This window comes from Antechinus flavipes, chromosome 5, assembly GCF_016432865.1.
Source record: "Antechinus flavipes isolate AdamAnt ecotype Samford, QLD, Australia chromosome 5, AdamAnt_v2, whole genome shotgun sequence".
NCBI lineage: Eukaryota > Metazoa > Chordata > Mammalia > Dasyuromorphia > Dasyuridae > Antechinus > Antechinus flavipes.
In genome coordinates this window covers 82,498,099-82,521,064 of record NC_067402.1, presented here as the reverse complement: position 1 = coordinate 82,521,064, position 22,966 = coordinate 82,498,099, and the positions used below count along the sequence as shown (strand labels likewise).

The 22,966-nt window shown below is 36.5% G+C and overlaps 1 protein-coding gene across 1 annotated transcript in view; it reads right to left on the bottom strand.

Moving 5' to 3' along the window:
* Positions 1 to 22,966, bottom strand: part of PTPRN2 (protein tyrosine phosphatase receptor type N2) — a 1,504,085-nt gene that overhangs the window by 164,354 nt on the left and 1,316,765 nt on the right. The window contains exon 13 of the mRNA XM_051961686.1: positions 18,831 to 19,043. Within this exon, the coding sequence (XP_051817646.1) occupies positions 18,831 to 19,043 (213 nt within the window). The remainder of the gene's footprint in view (positions 1 to 18,830; positions 19,044 to 22,966) is intronic.

Below are 22,966 nucleotides of genomic sequence, written 5' to 3'. Positions count from 1 at the left end.
TTTTCCTTGTGGGTAAAAAGGAAGATATTGGATTATCTCCAAGGAGATTTGCAATGCAAGGATTTCACACAGACACAGACATATGAATGAACAGTCACTGTCATAGATAATCTACTTCTGCTCCTTTTAAAAATTAAACACTCTAGAGTAATCTTAGGAATCTTGTATTCCCTCTCCCAGTTCTGGACATTTTCACTGGCTGTTCCTCATGGATTTCTTTCCCTCTTCATTTCAGCCATCTGGTTTCTATGGCTTTCTTCAAGTTTCAGTTAAAACCCTAATTTCTATGAGAATTCTTTCCTGTCCTTCCTTCCACTTAGTACCCTCTTAAGTTGAATTTATCTTATCTGTATCTTGATTATATTTAGTAGTTTACATGTTGTTTCTCCCAGTAAACTGTAAGATCCTTGAGAGTAGGGACTGGTTTTTACCATTTTTTGTAGCCTCAGTGCTTAGCACAGTGCCTGGCACAGAGGAGATGCTTAATAAATATCTGTCAACTTGACTTGCCTACCTAATTTAATGTTAGAAAGAATTCCTGCACATATTAAACATATATCAGATCACTTGTCAACTGGGGGAAAGGATGGGGAGAAGGAAGGGAAAAACATTAGAACACAGGGTCTTGTATGAATAAATGTTAAAAATTATCCATGTATATATTTTGAAAACAAAAAGCTTTACTTTAAAAAAAATGAAAGAATTCCTATTCATATTCTTGCTCTAACTTCTTGTGTTAGAGAAAGAAATCATTCTACTCATCTTACTTTAAATAAAGATGGGGGGGAAAGCAGTTGATCAAATTTAAAAAAACCATAGGCAGTTGACAGCTTCTAACATATTTTTTAAAAATTTTGTTTTATTCTGAACTTAAGAAATAAAATAAGAATTTCCATAACATAGTAGAACAGAAAAACAACATGATTATATATGAAAATCTGTTTTGTACAACTTCCTATTATTTTTAAATGCAGGATTAAGTTATCACGTAATTTTCTTTTCCCCCCTTTTTTCTCCTTCCCCCAAATTAGGCATTACACACAGCTGTGTGTGTGTGTGTGTGTGTGTGTGTGTGTGTGTGTGTGTGTTCTATACTTCTATTTATCAGTTCTTTTTTTCTGGATGCAGATAGCATCTTCCTTCACATGAGCTTTTTAAGTTAATTGGAATATTTATAATAGTAAAAATGACTTAGTCAACTCAAGGTCATTCTTGATACAATATGTATTTTTTCTTCAACATAAAAATATATTTTACTTAGGTTTCTAGAATAATCTCTCAGACATCAATTGAAATAGAAAAAGTTTGGCTTCAGAGAGAGACAGAAACAAAAGAGAGAGAAAGGAAATGAGTATCTCTAATTAGATGCACAGCATCTGTAGGACTGCCAGCTGACAATGTAAAATGTCCCTGCCAGAGACCTTTGTGAGTTCAATACAAGAATGAATACACACTGTATTTCTCTAGTTTTCTTCTCCGATGACTTAATGTACAATTAAGTTCTAAGATTCCCAAAGGGTCAGTGATGCTAGGAAGCCCATGGATTCAACTTGACCCCCATGAATAAGGTTAAACTCTCAAAGTCCCACAGGCTTTTGCTTCTCTCCTTTTCTGTTTCCGGTTCAGGCTACTTAAAAGAAGCCAAGTCAATAAGGAAAGCGATCATCTACCCCTTCCATGACTGTGTGTTGTTGAACAGAGTGAGGACAGTATTTTGCCATGAAAAATTCTTCCCCTTTTCCTACTCTCTTGTATCTCCCACAAGCACACTCTCCTTCAACAAATGCCATATATCAAAGGTAGGGGGTAAAAGGCCTTAGGAATTAGCAAATTACATAATCTTGAACTGAGTTCTAGATGGTTTCTATCAAAATTATACTTTTTTTCTATGGTTTGAGAAGAAATCAAATTGATGGAGTCCTATCACTCAACAAATGCTTATTAAGCACATTATACCTGTGAGGCATATTACCTGGTGATCCCAATCTGCTCCCCAAGGCTCAATTACCATCTTGATGCAGATGATTCTCAGATTTATGTAGCTAGCCCTAGTAGTCCTTAGGAGCTAGTAATGCTTCACCAAGTGGCTTTCAAACATCTTTAACCGGCTATCCCATATGCTTCTCAAATTCAACATGTCTAAAACAAAATTCATATCTTTCTCCAAAGCTTTATCTGTTACCAACTTCCCCATTACCACCAAGAGTACCACCATCGTACCAGTCCCCTGGGAAGTTTCAGGCCTGTGATTTTAGAGTCATCCTCAATTCCATATTCTCATGTACTCCACATTTCAAATCTATTTCCAAATCTTATCTTATTCACTTTTACAAAATCTCTAATAAGCATGCCCTTTTCAGGGTCCCATGGGTGCCATTCTAAATCAGGTGTTCATTATCTCTCACTGGGACCACTACAACAATTATGTAACATAACATTCCACTTAGTTGCCAATTCTCCTGAATCATTCTTCTTCCCTTCTCTCTACTCCAGCTCCAGTAGTTCCCTATTGTCTCCATAATCAAATATAATTCCTGTGCTTGACATTTAAACTCTTCATAATCTGGGACAGAAGCAGCTACACCCAAAGAAAGAACACTGGGAAATGAATATAAACTGCTTGCATTTTTGTTTTTCTTCCCGGGTTATTTATACCTTCTGAATCCAATTCTCCCCGTGCAACAAGAGAACTGTTCAGTTCTGCACACATATATTGTATCCAGGATATACTGTAACCTATTTAATATGTAAAGGACTGCTTGCCATCTCGGGGAGGGGGTGGAGGGAGGGAGGGAAAAAATCGGAACAGAAGTGAATGCAAGGGATAATGCTGTAAAAAATTACCCTGGCATGGGTTCTGTCAATAAAAAGTTATTTAAAAAAAAACAAAAAACAAACTTTTCATAATCTGACCCTTTCTTACCTTCCAATCTTCCTTTTTCCTCACACTTTACTCCTCTCCATATATTCTATGGTCGGGCCATATTGGTCTGTATGATGTTCCTTGAACACAACACTCTGTCTCCCAACTCCACACCTTTGCACAGACTGTCTTTCATGCTGTCAGTTCTCTGCTCCTCACTCCCATTCTTAACTTTCCTCCCCCCCCCCAGACTTTGCTCAAATCTTACTTCCTACAAAAGGGCCTTCTTCCCTACTCCTTGTGACTAGTGCCTTTGCCTCTCAGATTCCTTTCCAAATCTGCATAAACCTCATACATCAATAGTGATTATGTTGTTATCTTCCCTTTAAAGCAGTGGTCCTCAAACTTTTGTTCTCAAAATCTTTATCCTATTAAAAATGATTGAGGATCTGTCCAAAGAGTTTTTGTTTATGTGGTTTATAGTTATAGATATTGATCACATTAAAAATAAAAACTAATTATGAATTTGTAGACTCTCTGAAAGGATTTCAGAGATTCCCAGGATGCTCTGGACCAGACTTTGAGAACCACTGCTTTAAAGTGTACCTCTTTGAAGGAAGGGACTGTTTTTCCATTTTTTGTATATAGTTTTCCTCCATACACCTAACACATAATAGGCAATGAATTAGTGATGGTTGACTGACATTGTCAGGGAAAAAAATTATGTACTCCTGTCCTCACATAGTTTACAGCACAAAAAAACTATACAGATCCAGAGTACAACAAATTAGAACTAAATTCAAAAAAAGAAAGTCTCCTTTGCTCTTTGGTGATTAATGGAACTTCAAAGAGAAGTTAGATTTTTGCCAAGTAGTGAATAATATATTGAATTTGGACCAATGAAGAAGGAGAAGAAGGACATTTAAAACAAGAGGAATAATATGATCAAAGCTTCTATGGATCTAAGTTTCCTCAACTGAAAAGGGAAGAGGGCTTGACTCAATGCTGTCCAATTCAACAACCATTTACTTAATGCCTACTATAAGGGAGAGTTAGATGGCACATGCATGGAGTGCTGGGCCTAAAGTCAGGAAGACTTATCTTCCTGAGTTAAGCTTGGTTTCGAACATTTACTATCTGTGTGGCTCTGGGCAAGTCAATCCTATTTGCCTCAGTTTCTTTATCTATAAAATGAGCTGGAGAAGTAAATGGCAAACCACTCCAGTATCTCTGCCAAGAAAACCCCAAATGGAGCCAAGAGAAAGGGAACACAATTGAAATATTCAAACAATAACAAGGGGCAGTCTTTGTAATTCTGGTTTTTGGCACATACTAGCTATGGAACATGAGTCAACTCACTCAACTTCTCAGCACCTCTCTAATACTGTACACTATATTAGAAAAGGTCACTTTGCTCTTCCTGAGTCAAACACATGGAGAAATCACAAGTTCAAACCAGAAATAAGCATGGCATGGCATTATACTTGGTTCTAGAGCTATGAAGACCAAATCTGACCTAGTCTCTTTTTATAAGTTTACATTTATTTGGGGATCAGGTGTTCAATAAATTCTTTAAATTCTGCAAAAGTAAGATGCACACATAAATAGCTATGATATAAAATTCATTATCCCAAGTACATCAGAATGATACAAACAAAATGCCACAGTAATTCAGAGAAAGAAAAGAGATCAAGGTAGCATCGCTCACATTGGAGGGAACATGGGATTTGGAATCTGAAGATCTGGTTTCAAAACCTGGTTTGGCTATGTCCTTGGATTGGTCTCATCCATCTGGACTATAATTTCCTATAAAATAAAGGTAAAAAGGTAGAAAAAAAACCAGAAGGTACATTTTTAGGGGATGGTGAGTAGACTAATTTGTCTAGAACAAAGATTTTGTTTAGAAGAAAGCTAAAAGATTAGATTGAAACAGTACAGTGGTGTCTAGGTTGCAGAGGGCCTGGATGTCATACAAAGAAATTGGAACTCGGTCTTGTTAACACTGAAAATTCATTAAAGTTTTTGTACAAGGAAACTATATGATCAAAATAATTTCTAGAATAATATGAGTGAAATGTGAAGTGACTACAATTGAGTGCTATGTGGCCTCTAGCAACTGGGAAACCAGTTAAAAAGTAATGTATGAAGTAATAAGAAACTGAACTGAGATAGTGGTAGTGGAAATGGAAAGAAAGATCTTTGTCACCATTTGTCCATCAATAAATCAATAAACATCTGTTAAGTACCATAATGTACCAAAAACTATTCCAGACACTGCAGAGATAGATAGAAAGTGAAACAATACCTCTTCTCATTTTATCAGAGAAGACAAAAGTACCTTCGTAAATATAGAGAAGAGAAATATAAAGAAAATAAATACAAGGAAATTAAGGGACGAGAGTACTAGCAGTTGAGGAAAGCCTTGATCTTTCAATAAAGGAAGAGATTACAAGAGGTTAAAAGGAAATACATGGAGGATACCCACTGCAAAAGCAGGAGACGGTAGATAGAGTGCAATGTGTTCTAATCAGAGAGACAACTAGCTTGGCTATATTGTCCCCGATGGAAAATGGGGTTATACTTACTTACTTACTTACACACACACACACACACACACACACACACACACACACACACAGGTTAGAAATATAGGAGGATGTTTCATTAGAAATGCTTTACAAGATAAACAAAATAGTACATATTTTAACCTACAAGTCTCATAAGGAATCACTGGATTTTGTTACATAGGGGAAATAATATGGTCAGATTTATCCTTGAGGAAAATCATATTAGCAGCTATGTGAAGGATGGACTTAAATCATGGGAGATTTGAGGTAGCATGAATTCACACACACACACACACACAATTCTTCTGCTAAAGAGAATTTTTCTCCCATGTAGATGAACTCTTATTATTTATTCTTCTTTGTATATTTATAATAAAAGTCCATTTTCTCTCTAATTAATTAAGTGGGTAGAATATCCTAAGATAAATTAGAAAATATCCATGCATTGATTACATTTAGTAATAGGAGAAATAATCACCTATTTTGGGCAGCAGAGACAATTGTTCTTATAAAGAAAATGAACTGGTTTAAATGACTTCTTAATAATTATGTATTTTCCACATGACAAGCAAGAGGGTAATATGAAAAGAATGCTAGAGATGGAAGTGCTAGGAATTGAATTCAAATCCTGACCCTGATGCTTCTTAGCTATATGACCATAAGCAAACCATGCAACATTTTTGACCCTCAGTCTTCTCGACTGCCTCAGAGGATTATTGTAAGCTTAAATGAGACAATATGTACTTTATATATGTACATATCTATGTCTCCATATATATGCCGTAAACATATTTATATAATGTACATATATAAATAGTGCAAGTTATAAACGTCATATAAACTTTGCTCATTATTATTTTAGCAATGTGTTAGAACTGGAAATTAAAAAAAATTATACAAGACAATATCTTTTTCTGCAACAAGCTAAAGATTTCATTGTCAAATAAGATGGCAACATAAAAACATAAATAAGAAAAAGTAGCATATGCTAAATTTCTAATTGGTGATGCAGAACATATTACCCTTCCTTCCTGCATTAATTCTTTCAACAAATATTAGGTGTGGACTCACTGTGTGCTCATCCTTCAATAAGCACTGCAAGATATTCAAAAGTGGGTAAGATCTACATTCACTGAGCAAGGGAGAGAGAAAAACTCTCTGACCCAGTACACTTTGAAAAGTTGGAAGGTGAGCACTACTTAGGCTATTTCTTGGATAATCAAATAAAGGAGAAGAAACAGTCCACTGACAAAGAGAGCCTTAACAGAGAACTTTTCAGCATCCCCATGAACTCTGCTAACACTTTTTACTAGCTCTAATTCATTTCCATGCTCCCTTTAGTATATTATTCATCGAAGACTCTTTCCCTCCTAGATTTCCATGGGGTCTGAGACTATGTCTCATTTATTTTTGCATCTCCCTCATTTACTGATGTGGTGCTTTGTACCTAGTAGGTATTCAATAACAAGTTCATGATATTTAATATAATTTTGTGCTATATGTCTTCTGCTTTCATGACCTTTAGTACTTTAATGCTTCATGATACACACACACACACACACACACACACACACACACACACACACACACACGAGTATTACTATTACATTGGGAAGTTAGGGAGGAGCTGTTTGTTCTATAATTATCAAAATAATATTTTATCTAAAGTGACACAAATGTCCCCCAAAGTAAATACCTATTTTTATTATATGCACTACATTATCTCTACTTTCATATATATATATACATATATATTTTCCTGTATGAATCAATATCTGCTTTTTAAATGCTTGCTATGGACATTTCCATTTTCAGAAAATAAAGTTTCTAAGGACCAATTGTCTCTGGAGCACAAAACTATATGCTGATTATAAGGTGAGAAAACTGCATCATTAACATTATCATTTCCCAGGAGAAAACAAAATTAAAAGCAAGTTATTTCTCTATAGACAGAGGAGGAAAAAATATAAAAGGCATTACATTTGGAAATAGGGAGGAAAGCATTGTCATCCTCAGAAAGCTTTTTTTTCCCTTGATGACACAGTTGTCCCCAAAAGTTAGAACCAGTTTTTATTATCTGCAGTATATCACTTCTACTCTAGTATTTTGGCATTTGCAAGAGATTTGAAATTCGTGGGTGAAAGATGAAAATTCACATCTAGAACAATTGAACTACACTGAATAGAAAAATATGAAAAGAATAAAAATATATTCTCACATTAAGAGTTTGAATGTGAAATGTTCAAGGTCAAAAATATATTTTTAAACACAAGAATTTTTTAGTTCTTTTCTCACATCTCTATACCCTGGAGTGGGTTAAATTATTAGTACTGTTTTTTTTTTTTCTCTCCTTAGAGCTGGATGAAGAGAGCTGATAAAGGAAGCATAATAGGACAGAAACATGTGAGGCAGTTTAGCTTTGTATGAAACAACACCCAATTCAATTAACCACCTTAATTTATGATATAACCTGGATTCTATTTCCTCCCACTCCAGACCTTCTTGTCTTTCCATGTAAACCTACATTTGGGATATACGAAAGCCTAAATCTAGGAATATTATTCTATTATTTGATGAATTCAGATGCCTTCTATGAAGAATAAACACAAAATAATAAGATTCCTTTCTTATAGGTTCAATCCAGTCTCTACTTTTGATGAAGATTCTAATTATAGACACAAATTGATACTAATTCAAAAAACATGCAGTTTCTGGCATCCATTGCCTGTCAACATTTTTTTGTATTTTTATTTGTATTTTGTAATTGTTATCAAACTGCAGAATGCCATTTTATATTTGGGCCAATGCTGAGGTTTTCCCAAACATAATAATAATTCACATTTTAAAAAGCTTGGCTCGATGATAAAATTATGAAATTTATTTAGTTAAAGACTTATATTTGCTGACCACTGACTGCTCTCTCTCTCCCTTCATCCTTCCCTCCCTCCTCCTCTCTCTTTTTATATATATATACACACATACATAATACACACACACATACATATATACACACACACACACACACACACTGTATACATATATATATGAGGCCTATTACAATATTAAACAAGAATATTGCCTCTCACTATTGCCACCTTCCTAGTCCAACAGGATCTCTTCTTCCTTAACAGTACTGCTTTGACACAGACACATCTTGCCTAGACTAAATATGGGTCATTTGACCTTTCTTTGGATTAAAATGAATCTGCTTTTTCCTCATTCTCAATAGTTCTCCAATATATTTTTTCCACATTCTCATCTTTATATTAAAGGAATATCAATGAACATTTTAATATTTTTAGCAACAAAAACTTGGGATTGCTGACTAGTGAAAAGGACGAACATAAACTAGCTAACCTCACAGGTAAATCCATATGTCACCAAACAAAACAAAAATAGATTGCTATATAATTCATATGTATATACATACATGTATATTTCTATATACACAGTGCTCATCTAAGATACAAAACCCTGTTTGAATTTCAAATTGCTTTATCACTAAAATTATCTCACTTTTATTAGGCACTGAAGGTCCTCCATGACATGCTTTTAACTTTTCCCAAATTTCCCTCATTTGTCTAAGTCACTGGTTCTCAAAGTGTGGTCCACAGAATCCTTGGGTCTCTGAGATCTTTTCAGAAGGTCAGAAGGAAATCCACCAACCAAGACAGATCTTGTCTAGTATTTGGCTGCCTCAGCTCACCACTTAACCATTACTTTTCCTCCTTTTTTCTGAATACCAACATCACTCAAGATCTTGACCCAGTCCTACTTCCTCTGTGAATCTCAATCAGCCTAACCCACAATAACCTAGTAATATTTTTCCTTTAAACTCTCACTCTATATAAATTTACCATATGAATTGTTCATTTGGTAGTCAGTAAATATTGCCTCACATTAATTATCTCTTTATGTGTATCTTGTCTTTCTGCCTAGAGTGTAAGTTCCTTAGAGGCAAAGACTATGTTTTATCCTTCTCTGGATCCTCAGAACTTAAGCATGGCATCTTAAATTTAGTTAATGGGAAGCAACATGGAACAGTAGAAAGGAGGTTAAGTTAGAGGAACAGTTTTCAAATCTCAGCTTTGACACTTATTCCTTGTCTTTCTTATATTCTGTGGGTCTCAATTTCTTCATTTGTAATATAGGGGGATGCACTGCATGATAAGTTCCTTCCTAGCACTAAAGTCTGTGAATGAGTATTTAATAAATATTTGCTGATTAGTTCATTAATATCCTTTAATTGAATCCTACTTTTAAATATTGAAACATTCAGGAAAAGGGAAAACACCATATCATTTTAGGTTTTGAAAATAGAGCTTTCTAAGACATTAGTTATGACTGCTTCAGAAAAAATGTTCTTTTAGCACTTTTGTGAGGCACCAGGAAACAGGACTACTAGAAAATTACTTTCTAGGTTAGTTCCACAAAATAGCACTCCATAGCTCCCAGAGCTGTTTGAGGTTCCAGGCTCCTTATATCTCAAACACGAACCAAGTATCAAGGACAGTTTATCAAATATTTGCAGTGGCCACTCTCTGAGGGTGCCCATGACTCCAGTAGTCATAGCCACCTGATCCCATAAAAGAATATGAGAATACAAGAGACATTTTAGAGCTCATTCTTTCCATAAGTCAAGGTTAGGAAAGAGGTAAAAAGAGGAGAAAGAATATGTCAGGGACTGGAGAGATGAGAGTAACAGAGAACTCCAAAACAACCATGGTTTTGTGAGAAATGCTAAACGTAGTGTTTCATTGTGAGATCAGGATGGACGTCCAGCTCCGAGGACATTCAGCGAGTCCATTCTCTGGCTTTTTTAAAAAGTGTCTCCTGGCTGGCATTTGGAAACCACTTTTGTCACTCTGACCCTTTCTGGTTTGAGTGTGTAATTGGCTTTACTGAGGCTTTTTCTCTTTTTAATATCCAACTTCAATGTTCCTTTGAGGATCAAGCCATTATCCTTCATTCTAGCACCTTTTATAATTTCTTACTTTCTTTTATGTCTGGTGTATACATTATGTTAAAAGTCAGGCATTAGTATTTTCTGACAGGCTGCTGCTCCATGTATTTCACCCCTGATAATTACATTACATATAACGTTTACTGTGTTATAATGTAGCCAGAGAGCCCAATGGAGTATAATGCATTTTTCAAAAAGTTATTTAAGTAGATGGATAAGTCGATTCTAAGTTACAGGATGGACATTCCCTATCTATTTTTCTCTGCACTCCATCCACTGGAATATGATCCCAGAGATTATGCATAAGAGTTTCCATGAGTAGGAGTGGGGCTAGATAGAACACTTGTTTCAACTAATATGGCAAGTATTATGCATGCATGCATGCATATATACATATACACACATAGATACATATACATTTGTCAGAGACCTCCTTTTCTCTGCCTCTTCACCAATACATGCATATTGACTCTATAGCTAAAGAATGCTCATTAAGCATTGTAGTGATTCTTCACATGGAGCACAAGAGATTCCTCTTAGGGCTTAGGATTCCTCTGGGGGGATAAATTTCACTCCCTAACCCTCAAGTTGCATAATGTTGAATGAGAATGAAAAGAAAGAAAAAGTTGAGTAGGTCTAGGTTTCTAGGAATGGTGACACATTTTATGGCTCCGTTTTACTTACTGAAGTATTGTTTTTTGTTTTTTGTTTTTTTTTTGGTGTTATCTCATTTTTATCTTCCTTCTCTCAAGGAGAGAATATCCTCCTCCTCTCCCTCTTCTGTTCCATTTCAGTTGATCTTATCCCCTTTTCTCACCTTTTCCCCTCCCAAATCCTGGCATTTCTTTAAACCCTTCCTCTCTATAGTTTAGTCTAGTGATCTAGAATCTATCTAAATACAGACTGTCATAGGATAAGTGTTTTGTTGAATAGTACTTTGCTCTCCATACCAAGGATAGACCATCTTATACAATCAGTTCCAAAGATCAGCTCCAAAACTGCTCTGACTTTCCAGGGAATTCTTCAGAATGAGATGATATTATACTTAGTAAACACAGACACGTGTGTGTGTGTGTGTGTGTGTATATATATATATATATATATTATATATATATATATATATATATATATATATATAGGCTTTATATATCTGTGTGTATATAGATGTATATGTGTATATGTACATCTGTATACCTATCGACACATATATGCACTGAACATGTATACCTATATGAGTGAAAGAGAAAGAATTATCTGAGAGAGACCAGGATAGCACATTATAATAGAGATCAAATATAAGACTACATGGAGATAAAAACATATGATGACTATTAGCCAGAAAGAAGACCAGAGAGAACCAGAACACAGATTGGCCATTTTTTATTTTTCTTTGTGAAGAAGGGATATACTCGTTGGATCCACTTAATCAGGTATCACTAAAGAACTCAATTTTAGCTTCTCACAAAATTCCCAAATTTCATAGTTGTGAGGAAGATGACAATTATCTTGGTTCTGTGATAATACTTGCCATCCAAAGATCAGGCTAGGCCAGAATGTAGAAAGGTTTATCATCAGGTTGGCCACAAAGTCATGAATTTTTCAGCCACTCTAAGACTTCTGGCTCTGTGATAGAAGGGTTATGATATGCTTCAGGGGAGAATGATTAATGATGGATCCATACTAATGAAAGAAATCATGGATGCTTGATATATTGGAACAAGAAATTGTAAAAAGGACATCTAGTTCTAGATAACCTATCCTACACAAGTCCCCTTTAAAACATGTCTTCAGTTAGGTACCTATAGCCTACTGTATCAAATCTAAATTCCTCTTCTTTGCTTTGAAGCCTTTCTATGACATGTCATGTTGCTGAATTGTTTCAGTAGTGACTGACTCTTAGTGATCCCACTTGGCAAAGATACTGTAGTAGTTTGCCATTTCCTTCTCCAACTCATTTTACAGATGAAAAAACCGAAGAAAACAATATTAAGTGACTTGTCTAGGGTCACACAGCTGTCTGAGGTCAGATTTGAATTTAGGCAGATGAATCTTTCTGACTTTCAGGTCTGGTGCTGTCTCTCCTGCATGGACATGCAGTATTAAAATTAAAATCCATCTCAAGTCAGAATTTTTTCTTGAAGTCTTCACTAATTTCTCCAGTTATTATATGTAAAAGAACTTACATCTTATGGAACAATCCAGACCATATAAAATAGGAGTCAATTACTTATTAAGTTATACTGACTTCTATTGCTTTACGTGTATTAGCTTATTTGATGGCAGGCACCAAAACAGGATTCTGCTTCTGTCCTGTTTAGATTTCCTCCACAGTACCTAGCAAATAATCATGTATGTGTTCAACAGAAAGTAATGAAATATTCTTAAGCTGAAAGATGAAGATCATGGACAATAGGGCAACTCCTCTCCAGAGGCAAGCTAACCAGGAAAATGTTTCATATTAACACCACTCAACCAGTGCCATATAAATAACAATCACTTTCTCCTCAGAAATTATTTTCATTTAGGTCATTTTTACAAACTGTTATTCTCTCCACCAACATTTTAATTTAAGTAATAATAAAAAAAAATGGCCCCACTGACACCAGAAATACTGGAGAGGGAGCAACTCCTTTTGAATTTGGGCCTCTCAAACTTTTATGTATTGGTACTGCAATCCCTTGGGAGTCTCCAAAGGCCTTGCTGAGTAATCTGTTATTTTAAATTAAGCCACTGACATTCTGTGAACTTGAACTGTGAACTGACATTAGAGAGGCAACATGTTCTGTAACTTTTGTTTTTTTAATACTTGTTTGGAAATCTTTCAAGACTATAGAGTTCTCCAGAGAAAGAATTTAGGCATCATGGAAACTATTCCTTACTGAAACATGTTAAATGGGCAAAACTGTAGAATGTTCATGCAGTCCACGTATTTGGGAACTGCATACTTGAGTACTGAAGACTGATGAGGAAAATATGTGACAAATGGGTGTCATTAAGAAAAACTAGATTCATGAATGAAAAGGTATTTGGAAGAGTCAATTGAGCTTGTTCATAAATCTGCAAACAACGCTCTTCCTTCTCCCCCAAATATTGATGATTCTAAATATGATTTTAAATCAAATGAACATACATGAATATATAAAAGTTTCTCCTCAGTACACAGGGAAAGCACACTGCACTTTTATATCACTTCTCCATCAAAGGTAAGAATTTGGGACTCTCTCCCTCAAATGGTGATCTCAAAGCCTCTGGATATCATACTTTTTTCAATTTGTGATTCTGTATCAAGCAATCAATCAATAAATACTGAATATAGACTACGTGAAGGCACAGTGGTAAGTGCTGTGGGGGACACAAAGATGCACGATATGGTTTCTGGCCTCAGACTGCTACCAATCTATTTGGGGAAATAATAATTCATGCATACCTGGAAAATTAACACTGCAATTCAATATATGGTAAGTATCAAATGAGTGGTATGATTTTAAAAATTTTTGCTCATCTGCTACTTATGCAAAAAAGGCATTATTTCAAGTAGTTGAAAAGAAATGGTTCATTAAAATTATTTTGACATATTTTCTTCATTTTTAGGATGAATATGTTTTATTCTTGTTGGATCTCAAAACTATCTGAAGAGTTTTTCAAGATTTTTCAAAGGAAGAAAGAAAGGAGGAAGAAAGAAAAGCCATCCTAAGATAAATGTACTACTGAAATGGAATAGGCATTCATAGAGAACTGATAGTAAGTCTAATAGAAATTAACTTTTGTTTTCTAATTCAATCAAGGGCATCCCAACTCTACATGCCACACATTTTCCTGATTACCAGTGAAATGCCAGAAGATTAAAATCACTTGGAAAAAAAGGAAGGTTCTCTTAATTCAAAGCCCAGGATACAAAGTGAACCTGTGACATGACATCTCTTTGTACAGCCCAGCATTCCCTCATGCAGAGGTTAGAAGTCAGGGTGCATTTGGAATCACAAATACATCAGCCTGAGCCAATGGAGCATCCCTAAATAGCAGCAATCACCATGCACACTGTCATTACATTAATAATCACTTGCTAATGGGAGCAGTGACAACCAAGATGTGCACTTAGAGGCTCTGTTTACAGGCGGTCCCCAAAGCCTGAATGCCTGCTTTTCTGTGGGTTAGGTTCCAAAGGCCTCAAAGTACACCAGAAAAATCTGCTCGGTATTGTGAAATAAACCATCAAAAGAGGACTGGCTGAAAATTCCTCAGGAGTTTCTGCCCTAATGTCATGGATGGAAGAGTGGACTAGTAGAATACTAAATTGCTGTTCAAAGATGATCAAAGCATCAGAGTAAAGGGAGTAACATTAAAAAAAAAACAGTGGAGAAAAAGAAAGCAAATCTCTTTAATAACCAACTGCTCTATTTTTGGCAGTTTTTGCTAATCACCACACATCAAAATAGAATAAAACAGGATAAAATGTAAAATCCACACTAGATATATACAAAATATGGGACCAATTTGTGCCTTTCTGTTAGTCATATCTTATAAATCTATGTGTGTACAATGCAGATATAGTCACACATTAAGATAATTTGAAGAAAATGTTTTAGCAGAAGTAAATGAACAAAAATATCTTACATGCACAGATGAGGTATAAATGTAATCACAAGTACAAGTATTTGTTCTTCTTTACAAGAAAAAAATGGACTTTTTTGAAAACACTAGGGAGAAGTAGTAAAGCTCTTCTGCATTCCTGCAGCTAAGAAATAGTCATATTCATAAAAGTCCCAGATTTTCTGAAGGTTAATACATCCAGCTATTTCAAATTTCATCAAATTAAGCTTTGACAGGCTATCTGACAGGACTGGGTGTCTTGTTAAGTGTCAAAAGGATAAAGCTCTGTCAAAAAGAATCTGATTTTTAAATGGGGAAATGAAACAAAGAAATAACCAAAAAATATTTTATAAATTGTGGCTCTGTCTATTTAACTGAAGCTAAATGGCTTGTTTAAAAAAAAGGAATAGCTACCTTTACACCCAATAACATTTTAGGGAATCAGTAGACTGCCTAATTTGAAAACAAGAGCACAACCTTATCACACATTGCTCTGAAACAATTATGTTTAAGAAATTGCTACTCTTCAGCTATGGTTGGGAAATGTTGCCTAAGTGTCACTATGCCTGAAAGCCCCATACTACGAATTACGTGTATTGCATGGATATTACACGGACTGTGAATGGCATCAATGGGAGTTGCCTAGTCAGATTTGCATTGTAACTCCTGATACAGATGTAGAGCAGATACAATGTCAACAGACTAAGTTGCCTCCCAGCTCCCACCACAAAGAGTCTTGTGAGGACAATAATACTTGTGCGGTTTTGGCGGTAACAAGGTTCCTTCTTCTTTCTGATTCATATGCACCAGGAATGGAACTCCCCTTGAGGGGCAGGAAAGATAAAGAAGAGAGAATGGAACTTGAACCTCAAAGTGTCACAACTTTTCTATAGAGGACTAATTCCTTTTTCAATTTTATCATCCTGCACAAGACACAGTAAAGAACATCTATATCTTTAAAAGGTAACATCTCTGGTAATGACATTTGCATATTATTCCTACCAGGTTTAGAACCCAAGATGTCATTTTAAAACTACTTTAATCTTTAATTTTTCTTTTCCTTTAACCATTAAGAAAATTAACGCTACTTCCCCATCAGTAACAACAACAAAATGGAGCAGAGATTCAAACTTCAATTTTGATTGTAAGCCAGGTGAGGGTTCTGCTTGTGCCTGACTATTATCACATTTTTCTTATTGTGTTAGCTAAATTTTAAAATGAAGTAAAAAAAAAAATGAAGCATTAAAATTAGGATGGGGAGCTCTTCTTAAAAGCTTATGGAAAGTGAAAAATCTGATTTTTTTTTTAATTACATCTTTGAAAAGCTTTAGAAGCAAGGTGGATTGACTGGCTCTATCTATGAGTCAGATCAGATATACATATTTTAATCAGTATATAACACTTTTGATTTAAAAATAGACATTGTCTACCTGTCTCCCACAAATCGTTTCTTTTTTAAATAAAAAGGCCTCTAGCATTTTGCTCAGTTGACTCTTAAAAAGTAATAAACAATGAAACTTCCTTATCTTTTATAAAAACAGAAAGAACGCTATTCTTTGCCCTAGAAGGTTAAAAAACAGCAACAACAATAGCACTAATATTTTACACATAATATTCATTTAGATAAACATCCAATTTTAATTCAAGTTATTCTCTGATAGAGATTTTAGTTCAAACCAAAACTAAGAATCTGAACAGGAAAGCCTTAAATGATGCTATTCTAAAATATCTGAGACTCTATAGATTTCTAAATCTTATAAAGGGAAGTTGTGTGGGGATGAGGGATGAGGGAAGGTGTTTATCAATCTGAAAAGAGGTAAAGCACACATTTCATTTATTGTCTGGATTACAGATTCTTATTAAACAAACCAGAGCTCATTATAAAATCAACATCAACTTAACCACCATGCCCCCAGGAGGAATGGCAAAAAGGTCACTCCAAGAAATTCAAACAATTTTCCTGCTGGAAGGGCACGATTTTAATTACAGATACTATTAATTAGAGCTGTCACTTGGAAGATTTTTTTCTGTTAATTATCACAAACTCAGCTTTAAATATGCATTTTTTAACCTGCATTTTTTAAATTAAGCATTTCTGCATGCATGTTCAATCTTTCCATTTCATCAATTTTTGATATTTGCATTTCAAAATATATCAAAGGATGCTATGCCTCTTAAAAACTATACATCAGTATGATCTCTATCTCCCATATAGAACAAAATTGGTATGATGTTTTATTTATGTATTGACATTATTTGAGCCCTGGAAGATTTGGCTTCCTATATTGATGATTTTTCTCAATGAAATTTCTTAATGAATATCTCTTTATGTGACATTTTTAAGGCTTTTTTTTCCTAAAGTAATTTTTTTTTTTGCTTTGAACTAAAGCTGAGTCAATTGAAATGGTATTTCCTACATTTACAATCTTGTCTCCTTTATAGAAAATAACTCAATGATTATGCTTGTACCTATCTTAGAAGAATCTCTAGTTTTATTAAAAAAAAAAAGCAAGGATAAAAATTTTTAAATAAAAAGGAAATTTATCCTGTGGATATATTGAGAGAAATGTCATACACTCAAATACTTGCATGAATAAACACACATGCACATATATATCTTTGTGTTGAAAATGACATATCAGCTCCCATGTGACATGCACGGATTTCGATTGGCCTATAGGGCTATAGACTCATTTGTAAGAAATACATTTTAGAGCAATATGAGTATTCCATCTAAGGAGGAGTTGCTGGAGGCGGGAAGGGGAGGGTCCTTTCTGAAGAAGGAAAGTAGCACCTTGATTATATTTTTCATAGTAATCTTTATCAATTGATACCCAGCTTGATTATGATGATGGAGTGATAATTAATGAGTTCATAATTGGGAACTATTTAAAAGGACTCTTGCTCCTAAAGTCACTTAATAAAACAAAGCCTAAAATATGATGGAGGGAAAAATACACATGTATACGCATTTCAGTGAAACTTTTAAAAATGCTGATAAAGCAAATTACTTTTCCAAATGGGTAAATATCCTAATTATATTTTATACAGAAATAAAACAAATGTCCTGAGTTGCAACTATTTTGAGCATAAGCTTCATGTTTGTTTGTATTCCTAGATTTACAGAGTTGAACACACATTTTCAACAAAGATCATTATTAATCATGAACTTTGTATGGCAAAGCCTCCAAAAAACATAGTGGGGGTTTTTGTTTAATACCCAATTGTTCTAAATCTGTCTTTTTCATATTCCCATTGGTTACTGATTTATTTCACAGATTTGCCTGTAATATTTCTGTATTACTCTCACACAGCTGCTACCATTGTTCTCATGGAGAATTCTTGGTTTACCTCCCATCTATCAGCATTATATTTCACTTTATTCGAATAATGGCAGAAGGTGGCAACAGATCGGGTCAAAAGATCTTTTCATAGAAGACCCAGAGGAAGTTGATGATTTAAGAGACATCTTCAAATATCTACATGACCAATTTATCATGCATCTCTAGCACTTTTCATTAATAGTGGCCAAACTAAGAAAGATTATAGATAATACATAATTCATGGATTGTATTTTTTTTTCACATTTCTAATTAGCAACTAGCTTTCACAGCTAACAGGAGAATATCCAAGAACAAGCATAAGATTAATATAGAGCAGTAAAGCTGTAGTTATAATATATTTACATGAATACTAATGAGAAATTTCATATTGTCGTCATCTAAGAAACTAAACTACAAATACAGAAACAATTGCTGAGAATGAGCAAGGGACTTAAACCACTCAACTAATCTGTGTAAGTGACTGATAAATTTAAAATGTATAAGAAAAAAAAATCTTTTCTTACCTGGTAAGCAGCAGTGGCATCAGAGCCTGAATCAGCTCCTAGTGCTGAAAGCTTCTCCTTCAGCTTGTGATGAGAACTATGGCGGAGGCAATAGAGGACCCCTGAAGCTAGGAGGACCCCAATGATGCAAGCAATTGAGATCAGGGTGAGAATGATGAATTTAGTAGAGTCTTCTTGCTCTACTCCAGGAGGCAAAAGCTTTAATTTGCTTTTCTGCAGAAAAAAAGAGAGGGGAAAAGTTTATCAATACTTGGTAAATCATGACTTCTTAAAAGCAGATGAGAAACATATAAAGGACTGCTTGCCATCTAGGGGAGGGGGAGGAGGGAGGGAGGGAAAAAAAAATTGGAACAGAAACGAGTGTCAATATAAAGTAATTATTAAATAAAAATTAAAAAAAAAAGCAGATGAGAAAAAAAAAAGTTTAAAATTCAAAGGAAAGTTGAATTTAGATACAATGCAGAGTTACCAGTAAAATGCAATGGGGGCGAGGGGAGGTGTAGCTTCAAAGTGAAAAATGAAAAGTTTCCAAGTACTTTGTTACAGAGTTAGATATTTAAGAGAGGAAAATAAAATGCGTAATTTTAATGGAAGTATTATTTTTCAAACTAAAAAATTCTTTAAGTGTTTGGCAGCTGATTTGTTTTCTAAGTAAAATAAAGTAGCTAACTGCTCACTCCTTATAAACTGGTACAAGCAATTTGGGCAATTTATCCATCTCATGCACAACAAATGTCTAGACTATTCCAATATAATCCTATGGCTAAAATTAGAGAAGTAAAACAACATTCTGTACACAACAGTTATATGTAGCTGATATTACTAATTGTTCTTTATTATTATTATTAATATAGTTAACATGGGAAATCCCTCTGACTCCATGATCTTCCCTCCTGGAAAGTGTTTTTCACTTAGTTTCAAAATTGAATATGAAAGAAAACACTTTCAAGTCATTGCTCCTTTTAGTTAATGAACACAAATTCATGTGTCTTCCATGGATTTACTCAGACATTGCACATGTCTTTCCATTCTGCACTTTTGCAAAGAAGGAATTAAAAGAGAAAGGGGGAGGGGATGTCAGTCTTGAACTCCAATCTTCCATGGTATATATAAAAAAGTAACAGAAAGGTTCCCAACTTCTTCAATTCTTTCTTTCTTTCTTTCTTTCTTTCTTTCTTTCTTTCTTTCTTTCTTTCTTTCTTTCTTTCTTTCTTTCTTTCTTTCTTTTCTTTCTTTCTTTCTTTCTTTCTTTCTTTCTTTCTTTCTTTCTTTCTTTCTTTCTTTCTTTCTCTTTCTAGGAGATGGGGAGGTAGTAGTGGGAAATACAGAAATATGAGAGAATCCTTCTGGTGAATTTCACTTGTCTCCATGTGCTAAAAGTTGTACCATAATCTCCCCTCATTAGCTTCATTATAAGGTATATTAGCAACAATTAAAAACGCAACATGAAAATGAAAAGACCAGGCACGCAAATTGCAGCAAGACTCATTTGGCCAGCATTCCCCTTTCACAATTACCAGGGAAATGAATTGAAAAGCACGCCCCTGCCTCAGTCCTGGTTGCTACAAGATGAGAACAATTAACAAACTCCTTTCCACCACCTAATTTCGCGTGGTAACAAAATGGATTTTTCCCCATGAATGCCTAGCCGGCCTATTCATTATCTCTCTTCTATTAGTAATTTTCTGCTCCGTATTCAGCTAGCCAACTCTTAATTTCCTCCTGTCTTGCAGTGTACACAGTGCCTCTTATGTCAGGCCGGGTCCATTTTTATCTTGTAATCATAAAGGCCACCAAAGCAATTATCGCTGGTCTTGACTGGAAAAGCTGGTCATTAATTAGCCTCCTTTTGCCTTCAGTACAGCGGATTAGCTAGTACTGGGGCTGAGTTAATGGAAACGCGGGTTCAATGAGAAAAGACTCCCAGATTTTCTTGCCTGGATGCGCTGTTCGAAGGAGGATTGTTAGGCTTGTAAACCACGGGTGGTGGATTGAGGAGATCGAGAGAGCGCGCAGGAGAAGGGTGGGGGTGCAGGAGCAAAGAAAGGCAGTGGGAACGTAGAAGAGTGCAAAGAGAGAGGGGGGGAGAGAGAGAGAGCAAAAGCGAGCAAGAGAGCAAGCGAGACAGAGAGAATGAGAGAGCAAGTGAGAGAGAGAGCCAAGCAAAGGAGACAGAGCAAGAGAGAGAAAGAGAGCGAGCGAGACAGAGAGCGAGAGCAAGAGAGAAAGCGCTAGAGAGCGAGAGCGCGAGAGAACGAGAGAGCGCGCTAACATTAAGCCAAGTCGAGGAGCCCAGAATGGGTCCGCCAAAGATAGGTGGTTTACAAAGCCCTTTCTCAGCTAGCTTTCAAGCTTGCAGCCCTCTCCTCCATTACTGCCAGCGTTTACCGTCCAAAACACCCACTCCCATCTCTCCCAATACCCTCCTTCTTGCCTCTCCGCCTCCAACCTTTTCCTTCCTCGGGACCCACAACTGCTTTCAGAAATGTCACTCCCAAGAGCGGACCAACCCACTACCCCAAACGCAGCAGCCACGCTCTCTCCCCATCTTCCTCTCTGATTTCCCCATTCCTCTCCTTCCAGTCCTCCCCCGTCTTCTGAAAGTCCACAGAGAAAGCCCAAACCAAAAACATAAATAAGTGTCCAACATACCCCACCTCCCTCCCCTCACACCCCCCGCACACACAGAACGCTGGACTCATGGAAGGGCGGGATGGTGGGTGGGCTGGGGACTGGGAAGATGGGGAGGGGGAGAGGGAGATTCCGCAGCTTAAGCCAAGCCAGTATCTTAACACGCCTAGCACCCAAACCTCTTCTGAGCCTGAAGCCCGGCTGGGCTGGGCTTTGGAAGGCTTGGGGGCGTGGGCGTGGGCGTGGGCAGGGGGAGCAGTCAAACTCCTCTTCCCTGCGAGCTCGGCTCCTCAGCTCAAGCAGCAGAAGCGGCAGCAACAGCAGCAGCAGCTGCTGCTGCCGCTGCCACCACGGCCACCGCCACCGCCACCGCCACCGCCGCTGCCGGCTCCTGGACTTTCTGTCTTCCTCCTCTTGCAGCTAGCGGCATTTGATTGTTCGGGTCTACCCAGCGGTACATTTAAAGATGCAGGAGCTGAAGAACTACCCTCCCTCTTTTTCCACCTGCTTCTGCATCCTCTACACCTATATAGGAGAAAGGCTGCTGCAAATACAGAATAGAGAGTAGGGATTCTAGAAATGTTTATTTGTTTGCTTTTCTTTCCAGAAGGGTGAGGGAAGTGGAAAGAAAGCATGACTTCCCCACGCCCCTACCCCCATCCCTCATACCCTCAGTCCCTCCCTAGGGATTCTGGTCATAGTTGCGCAAGTCTAGGTCCGGGGGTGGGGGGTGGGGCACAAGGAGAAGCAGCAGCTTTTGGCTGCCCGGGGGACCCAAGGAGATGTTAAAAGTCTCTCTTCCCGCTACCCATCCCAGATTAGCATTTCTGTGAAAGGACTTTCTGTCCCGCTTTGGGTGAGAGGTCAAAATCTACATCTAAATGGAGGGATATTTTGAAAAATGATGGTTTCCCCTGAGTCACCCCTCCCCCACCCATCTTCCCTCCCTTTTTTTTTTTTTTTTTTCATCTTCATCTCCCCCTCTCTTCTCCCTCCCGGAGTTAGCATTTCTCTGTCACTAAATCGCCCTGCCTTGGACCCGCACTGCCTTCTCTGGGCCTTCAGCCCTCTGTTTGCTCAGAGCTTTTCCTAACCGGCTTTCCATAGCCAACGACCTGCACAGTCCCTACTGTGAAAGGAAGATGCTGAACCCCACCATTTCCCGTATTCTGCATCTTCCCGTGGCATTTAATTCGTCCAATACGTCTCTTCTATATTAGACTGACAAGGGGATCATAACAAAGGAAAACACATACGCCAATGGGTGGGGAAAGATACCCAGCTGCCCACCAACAAATAGAGATAGACACTGTAATGCATGCATGCACTAACCCAGAGATATCTGCACATGAATATGTAAAGGCTTCCAGGCATACAGATTTACTGATATGCTCGCAGTAATGAAGATATTATGAGCAAAGACCAATGGATATCTACACATTCATATAATGTTGTTGCAAGTAGAAATATCTATAGATACTGCATGTTGCCTTTTTCTGCACAGA